The sequence below is a fragment of the Cryptomeria japonica genome, chromosome 6 (assembly GCF_030272615.1).
Source record: "Cryptomeria japonica chromosome 6, Sugi_1.0, whole genome shotgun sequence".
NCBI lineage: Eukaryota > Viridiplantae > Streptophyta > Pinopsida > Cupressales > Cupressaceae > Cryptomeria > Cryptomeria japonica.
Window position 1 is genome coordinate 40,816,418 of NC_081410.1, and position 13,449 is coordinate 40,829,866.

At 35.9% G+C, this 13,449-nt stretch overlaps 1 protein-coding gene across 2 annotated transcripts in view; it reads left to right on the top strand.

The window, feature by feature from the left end:
- The window catches only part of LOC131072133 (protein OBERON 2), a 36,356-nt gene extending 23,519 nt beyond the window's left edge, over positions 1–12,837 (top strand). The window contains exons 2-4 of one of the 2 annotated variants that reach the window (XM_058008201.2): positions 198–745; positions 1,132–1,195; positions 11,927–12,837. In XM_058008201.2, the coding sequence (XP_057864184.2) occupies positions 198–745; positions 1,132–1,195; positions 11,927–12,459 (1,145 nt within the window). In that variant the 3' untranslated portion in view covers positions 12,460–12,837. Of the gene's footprint in view, positions 1–197; positions 746–1,125; positions 1,196–11,926 lie in introns of both variants that reach the window. The other variant, XM_058008200.2, reaches the window with a different exon arrangement.
- The last annotated feature ends 612 nt before the right edge of the window (positions 12,838–13,449 follow it).

Sequence of the window (13,449 nt, forward strand, 5' to 3'; positions counted from 1 at the left end):
AACATTTAAATACTTGTAGTCATGTTTTAGTTTGTGTCGCCGTTTAATTACATTTATCTAACATATGCAAGGATGTAGATAAATAGTAACATTTTTTTAGCAATACAAAGAGCGAAGTGTAAGTTGTAGAAGCTTATTTCTTGCATTGAAGAATATATGATATTTTAAAATTTAGCACAATTATTTGTTTGCTGCAGAGATGATTGGTTCTTCTGCAAAGCGTCTGAGAAATTCAGACATTAGTGTTCATGGAAGGACACCTGGCATGAGGGTTTGTAATGCTGGTAATGCAAAGTGCTGCTTGGAAACTGGAAAAGGAAAATTTTCTAAATCCATGGATTGTGACATATGCTGTGTTGAGCATGGCTTTTGCCGTGAATGCTCTTGTATTCTTTGTGGCAAGTGTGTTGATCATGATTTGGATGAGTATTACTTTATCCAGTGCCAAGAGAAGCTGAGTGAAGAGTTCATTTGTGGGCATGTAGCCCACATGGAATGTGCTATTATTTGTCAGACAGGAGGAGTTGTGAGGAGTATTGGTTTAGATGTTGAGTATTATTGTAGGCGCTGCGACAAGAAAACAGATCTACTGAAGCATGTTTTAGGTTTGATTACCACACCAGGATCTGGCAAATTGAGGTCAGATGTTGAAAAAAGTTTGAATTTAGCTCTACGTCTTATTCAAGGTACACAGCAGGCGAGGTGCAAAAGCCTTGAGAATTTTATACTGAAAGGTGTAAAGAAGGTATGCTTGTAGTTCATAATTTCATTTGTTGTATCTTGTCATGGCTAGTTTGTGATACAGAACTCTTAGATTGTAAATTAATTAGTGTATATAACAATACATTCTAGTTCTTAAACTATTTGCATTATTGAGGGGTTCATAAATCAATAATATTGGATACACTTGACCATGTTGGTCTGATCTATATAAACCAAGACAAGAATCTTCAATTTCATTCATTACTTGATACATATCTGGTGCTGATGATATTTTATTCGAAGGGGCATTCTTCTTATGTTTCTATGAGGGACTTGTGATTTACATTGATTAGTTGTATATCATTGAGAAACAAGCTATAGGTTTGTTTAAGCAGCATAGCCATTAACATTGATTTATTGCAGCTTCAGAGTGGAGCAGAACTACAAGATATCTTTGGGGATGCCCAATATAATTCAGGGACAGTGAATGCGGGTTAGTAATTTTGAAACACTTGAAATTATCTTTTTGTTCTTTCGCTTTTTAGCAGTCACTACAAGAAGGATGTTTTTGCTGCAGAATATATTTACCTAGTGTTTTGGTGTATCAAATGTTGGCCCTCAATTTAAAAGTGCAAGTCATGGGCAAATCAGGGGGCAAATCAGGGTTTTGAACCTGCAACCATCATCCATGTCTTTCAATGGCACTTAACACAATGCATATAAGAGAATTAAAACTAATTAATTAGTATTTCTGTTCTAAGATTTTTTTTTTGCAGCATATTGATGACTGCAATTACTAATTAATAAATGTAATTGTTCTTTTTTGGACTATGGATATAAATCATTTGGACTGACCTTTTTTGCATAGCTTAGGCAACACAAGGGTCATTGATTCTATATTCCCAAAGAGAATTTTTTGTTTTAATTTGATCAGGTTATCCCCAAAATAATACTTTTAGCTCCACATATAAAGCTTGAGCAACTTGATGCCCAAGGTTGCACAAGGTTCTAGGGAATTCAGAGCGGTGGCCAATTGTAAGGCTCCCAAAGTGGAAAACTCAAAGGAAGCCCTAAGTCTATCAAATTAAAATGTTTTCCACCTCATTCAAATTCAAAAGTTCCAAATGCATTCATCTCTTGAAAACAATGTATAAGACTAATTTTAAAATCATGGCCATCCGTCTATTCACTACATGGAGTGAAGGTGAGACCTTTCAGTGCCAGGAGAGGCAAACATTGAATAAAAGTGTGTTGAACCCAAAATTGTACCATTGACATGATGCCACCACTCAAGGATTCCATCAATTAAAAATCAGTCAGCATTCAAAATCAGCACCTAAATTTATGAAATATAGTAAAAAAACTAAGTTACTGGGTTTGCCGGCTGCCTGGCCTGCTCTGGGTCTGCTTCGCTCCGGGTCCGGGGTACTGGTCCGGTTCCCATACAGGTCCAGCAAATTTTTTGCGAGGGGAACGACTTCTTGTCCCGTGAGTATCCATGTACCTGTGGGTCACCTAGCATAACATAGCTTGCTAGTCTGTTGATTCCAGGGCTTCTCTTGCTCTTATTCCCATGGATCATCTAGCATAATGCACCTTTTTAGACACGTAGATTCCATATGAATCACCATGATCATCTAGCATAACATAACTTGCTAGTTTGATCCCTTAGAAAAATATGAGTATGATCTTGAAGTGTTGGTCAACTAGTATAGTGAGGTTGACTTGTTTGATCATTGAGAACTGGTAATCTAACTTAACACATCTTGTTACTATGATTGTCATTGTTGGTTACCTATCATAATAAAGTTTTCTAGTGTAATCATTTGTTAATACACAAATCACTCAACATAATACACCTTGTTGTTCAATAGAATCTATTCCTCTTTCAATGGATCACCTAGCATAATACAACATTTTAGCCAATAGAATCCATGCCTATAACGAACCCAAACCCCAACCGGTGCCCGAACGCGAACTGGCAACTTAGTAAAAAAAAAATCAGAAAAGGAGGTGCTACCCTATCTTGATTGTCTAGATTTAGACATTCAAAGCAGGGGAAAGCCTATATATATATATATATATATATTGTTTTTATACAAAACGAACCCAAACCCTTTTCAAAATTTTGTCGAATGGGCGAACCGGGTTCTCAAACCCGAACCGGTGCCCAAACCTGAACCATCAACTTAGTTAAAAAAATATCAGAAAAGGAGGTGCTACCCTATCTTGATCGTCTAGATTTAGAGATTCAACGCAGGGGAAAGCCTTTTTAGGCTATTTTGTAGTGTTCATTGCCTCTTGAAAAAAAAGAAAGATTAGAGTTGCTATAAAAACATATTATTTTATTATTATTTGAGCCCTAAGAGCTGCCTTTGGAGGCCTATAATTGTCTTAAACACATTGTATGAAAGGATAACTGATGCAGACATATGTTTTAGAGATTGTCATTTGAAAGTGGGAGTCAAGTCATTGTGCTTTTGTGTAGTGAAAGATAGCCAATGCTAAGCCTAAGCTCCAGACAAGCAAGGGAAAGCCTTTTTAGGCTGTTTTGTAGTGTTCATTGCCTCTTGAAAAAAAAGAAAGATTAGAGTTGCAATGAAAACATATTATTTTATTATTATTTGAGCCCTAACAGCTGTCTTTGGAGGCCTATAATTGTCTTAAACACATTGTATGAAAGGATAACTGATGCAGACATGTTTTAGAGATTGTCATTTGAAAGTGGGAGTCAAGTCATTGTGCTTTTGTGTAGTGAAAGATGGCCAATGCTAAGCCTAAGCTCCAGAAATTGTCCAATTGTTGAATCAACAATTGTTAAATCCACACATGTAATTCTAATTTCTTGAAGTAAATGAATGTAGATTACTTTAAGTCAGACTTTGTATTGACAAATTGTCTATTTAAATTGTAGCTTTGAATGCAGTCTAATTATTTCCTTCATGAAATTGTGTGGTGTTCATGCTTTAATCATCTTATGTTGATGTAGAAAATTGGTTTGGTCTTTGATTTAGCTTGCAGTCAACATCCATGGTGTTATTTCATTAAACTTTGTTTACAACCAAACACTGGTCTCTAATTTATCTGATGGAAAGTTGTGTTTTTTCATGCTGAGTTGTGTATTTAATTTAAAATTCTTGTTGTAAACCTTGACTATTGACAGTCAAGCATTTCATCCAGGGAAAAAATGTAGTCGATTAGAAATTTACTTTTAATGCAAAATGCCCATATAGTGTGTATAGCTAGTTTTAGGTTTATTTAGATCTCAGGGAGCTTCCCTTTATAACTTAAAGAATGGTTTTACTGTACACACTATTCCATTTTGTAATTGATTATTATATTCATTGCAAAACCTCCATTGAAATGTATGGTGTGCATACTAAAAAATTCTATCAGTTTTATCTCTAGTTAGATCTCAGGGAGCTTCCCCTTATAAATTGAACGATTCTACCATACACATTTTGTGCTGTCTCAAAAGAGATAAATTTAAATGCTAACATCTCCTTGTTTCTTGTTAAGATCCTTAAGAAAGCATTGAAAGACCGCTGTAGTCATTAGAAATGATAACATTAATTTTTGTCATAGAAGTAAGGTGAGCATAGCCAGTCACAATGATGCATGTTTTTGTGCAATCTAATAAATTGGATGATGCCTTGGCTGAAATGGATTGTCAGTGGGATTTGGGCAAGCATTTATATTTTGCTTGAACAATCTATCAAATTCTACCGAGCTTTTACTAGATTATCGATGCTCAACGTAACTCTTGCATCAAAAAATCTTTCCCTGGATACATGTGTGAGATTACAATGGTCAAGTTGTTAGTTTTAGCAATCAGATTAGCAGTATAGAACAGAAAACCAGAATGCAAAGTAAATCATACGCATAACACACATGTACCCTGGGAAAACCTCCCTCTTGGAGGTGAAAAACCCAGCAACAACTATCTCAGATTGTATTATATTAACCACAGAGCAGATTTACAATATAGCCTTCTAGGGCACAAGCACAACTTATCTGAGATTTTGGCAGCTCAAATTTGAGTTTGTTGTCTTTATATGAAGTTTACTTAGCCTTGCAAGATGTTCGCTCAGTTTTGATAGGGTTCGCTGGGCTTTAACTCTACTTTGCTTGCTGAAGATTGCAGATCAGAACGTAAGGGCAGATTGTCGACTAGTAGTTCGCTCACAGCTGGAAGGAGTTCGCTGACCTCTAGATGGGATTCACTGGCACCTATGATTAGCTCGCTGACTTTGTGATTGAATTCGCTGACCTTTGAAGTAGTGCAGATCACATTCGCTATTATCTATATCTTGTGACCTCAAGCCACTTCCTTTATATACATGCCTTTAACCCTTATGTCTAGGTCGGCCTTGGTGCCAAATTACAAATTCAATTTGCAAATTACATAGAACCTACCCCAAGTTACAAGCTACATATTCAATAGGTCCCGACCTATTGAATTACAAGTTACACAATGAATAGGTCTTGCCCCATAACCATTATAAGTCACATAAGTTGAGCGCCCAAATAAGGCCTGCCCTTAACATACACAAGATACATTGATATCTATTTGGGCTCAGCTCAATTACAAGCTATCCAAATTGGGGCTCAGCCCTAATTATATCAATACCATTAATTTTAAGGCCAAGGGCCACATTAAAATTAATTACGCTAGGGATTCAACCTAGCTACATTTCAACACTCCCTCTTAGCTAGGGAGGATCCCCTGAATAATCAAGTTACAACATGACCATGCTTCATGGACTCTTTCCATGATATCGATCATGCATTCCCACAGAGGATGGTTCTAAGATACATCATGGATTCCTTCCATGATATTCACCATGCATGCCTGCGGAGGATGAATTCAATATACATTATGGACTCCTTCCATGATACCCATCATGCATACCTGCAGAGGATGGATCCACCTTGCATTGCTCGCAGAGGGTGGAAGAGGTCTTTCACCTCAACTTCTCCCAGAGAAGAATACAACACCACCTTACGTTGCCCGTAGAGGGTGGAAGAGGTCTTTCACCTCAACTTCTCCTTGAGAAGGATCCAATGTCACCTTGCATTGCTCGCAGAGGGTGGAAGATGCAACTTAGTGCATCACTGGGATTGAGACTCCCTCTCAGCCAAAGCTGTGTTCTCAACAACTCCAAGTCTCTCTCTGAAGTATTCAAACTCACACGAGCTAGAGGCTTGGTGAGAACATCTGCAATCTGCTCATTAGTGCTGACATATTTCAGTTGAATGGCACCTCTTTGTACCATATATAGTGATAATGAGTTTCCACATGTTTTGACCTGTCATGAAACACGGGATTGGCAGACATCTTAATACAACTTTGGTTGTCACAATGAATGACAATGGGTTCCCAAGGTTGTCCGAACAACCCAACAAGAAGCTTGCGAAGCCACACTGCTTCACTTGATGCCACACTTGACGCAATGTACTCAGCTTCTGCAGTACTTAATGCAACTGAGGACTGTTTCCTTCTGGCCTAGGAAATAACAGCAGAACCCGAACTGAAACAAATTCCTGAAGTGCTCTTCCTATTGGTTACACTTCCTGCCCAATCAGAATCAGAGTAGCCTTCAAAGGTGATGACAATGTTGATTGGATACTTCAACCCGTAGCCAACTGTGCCTCAGAAATATCTTAGAATATGCTTGGCTGTAACAAGATGAACATGCTTCGGTTTGTTCATGAATTGGCTGAGGGCACTCATTGCATAACAAATATCTAGTCTAGTGTTAACTAGATTCACCAAGGATCCAATCAGCTGTCTGTACTCCGATGGATCTGCAAAATCAAAGTTAGTTGTAGAAACACTAGAATCCATTATTCAAGATATCAATTCATTGGATCCTTGGCATACTTCTAACTCTAGAGAGTAATGCATTAGGCCTAGTTTTATTCCAAATTCTGAAACTAACTCTTTTTAGATAGAAATCGTATGTAAATCAGAATTAGCATTTCAACATTAAACCGATAGGATCAGCATCATGCTTACAAAAAATCCTAAGCTTATAGAATGTTGTCAATTCTTTCATCAAAACATTTTACTGAGGATTGTAGGGAACATAGAACTCTCTCTTAATCCTTAATATAAAGCTGTGACAACCATATCTTAAGAATCCACTAAGGAAAGCAACCATCATGAGTTTTCATAAGTCAGAATGAGAAATGCTAATTTTTCTTTTCCCTTACTTTCACTTTCTACGAAAAGGATCCATAGCACAATCATTATGAACATGGCATGCCTTCAACCATCTTCTCAAGTGAAGGAATGAGCTGAAAGCTTGTATAGGCTCTCATGTCTATTCCCAAGCTCCCTCTGAAGCTTGAAGCATGATAGTTCAAGACTATCTTGAAGAGAACCATCAATCAATCATGATTCAACATCCCACACAACATAACATGAAAATTCATGAATGATTCAAATATAAGAAATCTTATCTCTTTATTGGCTAGACTCCCACACAATCCACCAACGTTCTTAAGCTGTTCCATTTTCAAGCTCATGGATCTCCGATGGCTGCGTGGCCTTTGGCCCTTGCCATCGCATATCATCTTCCTTCAGCTCAGCGACGACGTATTGGAGTTACACGCAAGGGTCACTTGGAACTTCACCCTTCAACACTATGAATTTCCTTAATTCAAATTTGGTGGCTCTCTCTAGTTGATGAATTCAATGTTCGAGTCAATATATCCACTGACTTCTCAATGAGAGCAAACTGTACATTGCTAGTCCAAGGAATATGAAGATGCTCACAGTCATCAATCGCTCTTCCTAAATGAGGTCCCTGTGATATAATATGATCAATTCGAATACCTTCAATCGTAGTATAAAACTACACAACATTCTGTAAATTGTTGAACAAATAACAGTAAGATAACCATGCCTGTGCAAAGAACTGAAAAATGTCATATGTTGATCACATCTGATCATATTATTGTATTATTGAATTGCAAAAATAATGACTGATCAGAAGAACTAAAACAAGTGTATGTCTTCAGAAAAATAGTGTACATAAGCCAAGTTGTCTTTCCAGCCAATGCGTAAAACTAATCAGAAGGAATATAGGATAATTATGTAAGCACCAACCACTCAATTGAAGAGACACATTGCATAGTTGAGCACAAACATATGATTGATAAATACCAAAAAAAAGAACTGAGGCCACAAAATCTCCATGGTGGGAGCGGCCACATCATTCTAACTGGATAATGTTTGTTCAATGGATTAGATACTTCTATTCTGCATTGTTCTTAGGTTTCGTCATCAAGAAATTGAACAAAGTATCAAGTATATTCAGCTTTAATAAAAAGAAAGCAGAAACCAATCAAGCATTACGATTTAATAAATGTTTACTTCAAAATGAAATAGGAAGTGTTCCCCATACAAACTAAATACCAAGCATATGTGCCACGATGAATGAAGAAGAATATACCACTATATATTATACGTTTCCAACTTTATGATATATTCAGATCACTGCATCAAAGCATCATCAATATTCAGATCAATAACATAATTGATATTTGGATCATTGCATATTCCTCATAGCAAATCATGGATTGGGGTTAAGAATAATGTTGAGGTATGCATACTTAGAATAGAGAATAACCGAATACCAACTTCCATAACTCGAACTAGGGTTGAAACAAATTCTTAACACAGACAAAGCTCGAACTAGGGTGATAGTCACAAACCCTAGGATGACAATTATACAAACCTTTAATAAAATACAAGGAATACTAGGGTTTGAAGCTAGAAGAAAACAAATGCACAAAACCAACATATCTTTGATGAGATAGTTAATAAACAAGAAAACCCTGCGTTCTAGTTAAGACCCCAAACTAGGATTACAGCTAAAAGAACTAATACCAATAACAACAAAGCAAACAGATACAAATCCTCAAACTAAGCGAACCCTTCTTAACAGAAGTAAACAAAAGAGAGTAGAGGAATAAGGACACCTGTATTCTAAGATTTTATTTGAAGCCTTCATACTCTTGTTACGGCCCCATCGATGCCCTCAATCTTCAAGCTGTTATGTTGTTGTAGAATTATCTGATACAATAGATTCTAAACTTCTTCAGCCCTAGTCTGCAAAAAGAATACAGGATCTACTTTCAAGCTGTTAGGCTTTATAGAAGGAACCTGCTCTGATACCATGTTAGTTTTAGCAATCAGATTAGCAGTATAGAACAGAATATCAGAATGCAAAGTAAATCATACGCATAACACACATGTACCCTGGGAAAACCTCTCTCTTGGAGGTGAAAAACCCAGCAACAACTATCTCAGATTGTATTATTTTAACCACAGAGCAGATTTACAATATAGCCTTCTAGGGCACAAGCACAACTTATCTGAGATATAACAATTTGAAGAATCAAATCCCTGTAGCTCAATTTGGCAGCCCAAATTTGAGTTCGTTGTGTTTATATGTAGTTTACTCAGCCTTGCAAGATGTTCGCTCAGTTTTGATAGGGTTTGCTGGGCTGTAACTCTACTTCGCTTGCTGAAGATTGCAGATCAGAACATAAGGGCAGATTGTCGACTAGTAGTTCGCTCACAGCTGGAAGGAGTTCGCTGACCTCCTGATAGGATTCACTGGCACCTATGATTAGCTCGCTGACTTTATGACTGAATTCGCTGACCTTTGAAGTAGTGCAGATCACATTCGCTATTATCTATATCTTGTGACCTCAAGTCACTTCCTTTATACACATGCCTTTAACCCTTATGCCTAGGTCGGCCTTGGTGCCAATTTACAAATTCAATTTGCAAATTACATAGAACCTACCCCAAGTTACAAGTTACATATTCAATAGGTCCCGACCCATTGAATTACAAGTTACACAATGTATAGGTCTTGCCCCATAACCATTATAAGTTACATAAGTTGAGCGCCCAAATAAGGCCTGCCCTTAACATACACAAGTTACATTGATATCTATTTGGGCCCAGCTCAATTACAAGCTATCCAAATTGGGGCTTGGCCCTAATTATATCAATACCATTAATTTTAAGGCCAAGGGCCACATTAAAATTAATTACGCTAGGGATTCGACCTAGCTACATTTCAACACAAGTCATATCTTATTTTCTTTTCAATGTATAAGCTATATGACTTGACAAGAAGACATAACTTTATGAACTAAAGATGGACATTTTCAGGAGATTCGACAATAGGGGTACACATAAATGCATTGATTGAAGTTCCTTCAACAGACAAGATAGTAAATGCAGACCCAGTTGTGATTATGTACCAACGTAATTATTCTTGTTGCTCAGCATGTATTTGTTTTATTGGTGTATATTAGGAATATATTTGTTTTGCCTATGGGCTTCTTAGACATTGTGTTCAATTTTGTGTTTTGAAATACAGACAAATGAATCACTTTATTTTTGGGCATATGCTATTAGTCTAATTTTCAGCAGGAAGATTTGCAATCTTTATTTATTAGATTTAAAATTATATGTATTTTTTTTTCTCTAATAAGAAAATAGAGCTATAATTAGTTATAATTATCTGCTATATACTTGCCCATTTATACATCATTATGCCTGCGAAAGACTTTCAAGATGTGAATTTGGTCGTGAGATTCTATGGGATAAAGAACACCATTAGTTACCTAAACGTACTCTTGTATTTCACAATCACCTGGGATGCAAAATATTAATGCCAAAGTCTGTTCCAGGTAACAAAGACCCAAACTGAGTTGCTTTTGAGTAGAGGTCCATAGTTTTTTATGCTTACTAAGACAGTTTTTGTAGGCGTGTCCATATACACAGTTTTGCCTTCTCTTGTAATTTCTCCAAGTTATTTGAAGAAAGAAAAAAAAAATTTAAATATAAAACATGTAGAATTATTTTCAAACTTAGAAGGGAAAAAAATTTAGATCAGCACGTTCCTAGGAAAGGAACATTCATGAAAGCAGAACTTTTAAATTGACCAAGGTATATAAAGTATCAAAGTGTTATTAGCAGCAATGTCAAAATGTATTCTTTTGTTTGTCACCGATATTTGTCCCATTGCACCTTTGGATGATAACTTTAATATTTTAATGGTATTAGTACGATTCTCACCTTGATTTAGAAACTATTAATTCTATATTCTTGCAGAATCCTTAAACAATCTACCTCAGGTTAAAAGCTGGGGGAAAAAATACCAAATTTGTGTCCTGATGCATGTTTGGAACGATGAGATTAATACATTGTTAGGATTACTATGATTGTTGCGTTTATTTAGAAAATTTTACTTCTATATTCTTGTTGAACCTTTAACAATCTATCAGGTGTAGTTAAAATGTGGGAGAAGAATGCTCCTTTGGTGCTTGGTTAGATTGATGTAACTTAATTTTACTCTTTTTAGTTTTTGATTGGCGTACAAGTCCATTTTGCCCTTTTTTTTTGCGTGAGAGAGATATTTCACTAGATGTGGCAAGAACCTTTGAATATTCAAGGATCGTGCACGATTATATCATGGGTATCTTCGTTATAGCTTCAGAAGCTTTACACTCTTCTTTTTAGTTCTATTTCTAAATGGTCTCATGCATGCCTCATTTTAACTTTCAAAAATTATTTTCAAAATTTTCACAAAATTTGTTCCATGACCTTTTTTTGTAAGTTCAGAGATGAAAAATAATGAAGGTTAGGCCGTTGTCATGTTATTGTTGTGTATTTAAATTTTCTCTTGTACCATCCTGTAGCTTATGAAGGTTTTCAGTTATTTATTTTTATTTTATTTTAAATACAACACATATCATGCTAAAGTCATTTGGAATCCCCGGCTTTGTTTTTCATTTTTCTTGTTTTTTTTTTTGCTTTAATTTATGCTAATATTGCTGTTTCTGTTCCTTGAGGAATATGGTTGGTTAACTTTTTGGTATGCATTGATGTGCCTAATGAACAAATGAAATTCTAGCCAAGTTTCTTTTGGGGAAATAAATCTCAGAGCTTTAAAATTCAGTTGTTTTAAAAAGATATGTGATGATAATTCTTACGTTTAATGATTTTAAAGTTAACAATGTCAAAGATGTGAAAGAAAATACTTCTCTGCTTAAGCCTTAGAACATAAACACAAAATTTTCCAACAAGTCAGGTTGTAATGGGGACATTCTTCAAATGTCACAATACCTTAATTGTTTTCTACAAGATCCAATATTTTTATGTAAATTGAAGATTTATTTTTTCTAAATGCAGGTGAAATTTTACATCAAGCGAATTCTCCTGTTTGTACCATTGGCGACATGAACGAAGGATCTGAAGTAATATCCAAGAGTCTATTTTCATCAAGCATAAGGCGTTCTTGTCGTCTGCAAACAAGAAGTTCTACACCTGATGTATTTTCCAAAAAGGAGAGTGCATATATTTTCGATCAATTCCATCAAAAAGAATCTATTTCAGAAGATATTAGCACAACTTCTGATTTGCAAAATATACCTGCTAAGTTTAGAATTTTAGAATTTGAGAACAAGATTTACCAGGCCCTTAACATCTTACGACAGTCTCAGGAAAGAGAATACAAGATTGCACAAGAGAAACTATTTGCTCAGAGAGACTTGGTTCTCGCTCTATTCCAACAAGTGGATGAGGCAAACAGTAAATACAAAAAGAATACCGCTTCCATTGAAAAAGCTGCTCAGAAAGAACATGAAAAACTCGTGCATATGCTGGGAATTGCAGATGGGTTTGGCAGCACCTCAACAGGGTTCCTTAATGGTTCTTTACAATGATATGAGGGGGTTATTACAAATTCTATAAATATGTGTATTTATTTTAATTTTCCTTCCTCCTAGGGAAAAGAAGTTTTGTTCTTGTATAGAGGCAGCCGTTCTTTTGTTAACAACCTACATGAATCAAAAGGGAATCACAATGTCAGCAAATGTTGATAAGTTTTGATCCGATTTTCTTTGCATGAGCAAATTTGGAGTATGCTACTGAATCAGCAGCAGTTCAGGATTTGATAAATTGTTTATTCATTTTCCGGCTATGATTGCCGACTTGCTTATAGGCACTGGACAATACAAAACCATTCTTTTGGATAACTTAATTATTTGTCACATACATGCTAGTTGCAGTGTTGCATTCTATGCAAGTTTACGTGTGTGTTACATATGTTTACCTCCTACAATGCACCTACTAATACTTAGAAATGCTCCAAACTATTCCGAATCATTACAAGATCGATTTATAATCCTTTAACAACTAATGCTTTATATGAAGTATCTAAAGCTTGAACTTGGAAACATTAAAAACAATTTAAAAGGGAAGTAACCCAGATGAGTAAACCCTAGACAAGTTGGTGGATGCAAGCCTACTTGATAAATTCAATCCCGTAGGAGAAAGATCGACTGTAAAAAATGACCAAAAAAAACCGATGTAAGGAGAACTTTAGTATGCATAATATCCAGGAGAACAAGAAAGGCGAACATCTTTGTTGATGAACACTAACATTCTCCTTGGCTACCTTGGAGTTAAGGTTTGGCATAACACATGTAGTTGACATAAATGTCCATCAATATGCCTACACAATGTGTTATAATCCTAATCTATCACGCATGCACTTCTATTACAGGATGAGAGAGTTCAGTCACCATTTTGTTCATCTTTCTCTTACATAGAAGATGGATTGTGGTGAAATTTGCATACTCGTGTCAAATAAACTGTGAAAAAAATATTATTATAACGGTGAGATCTGCATACACATGTCAATAAACTGTGAA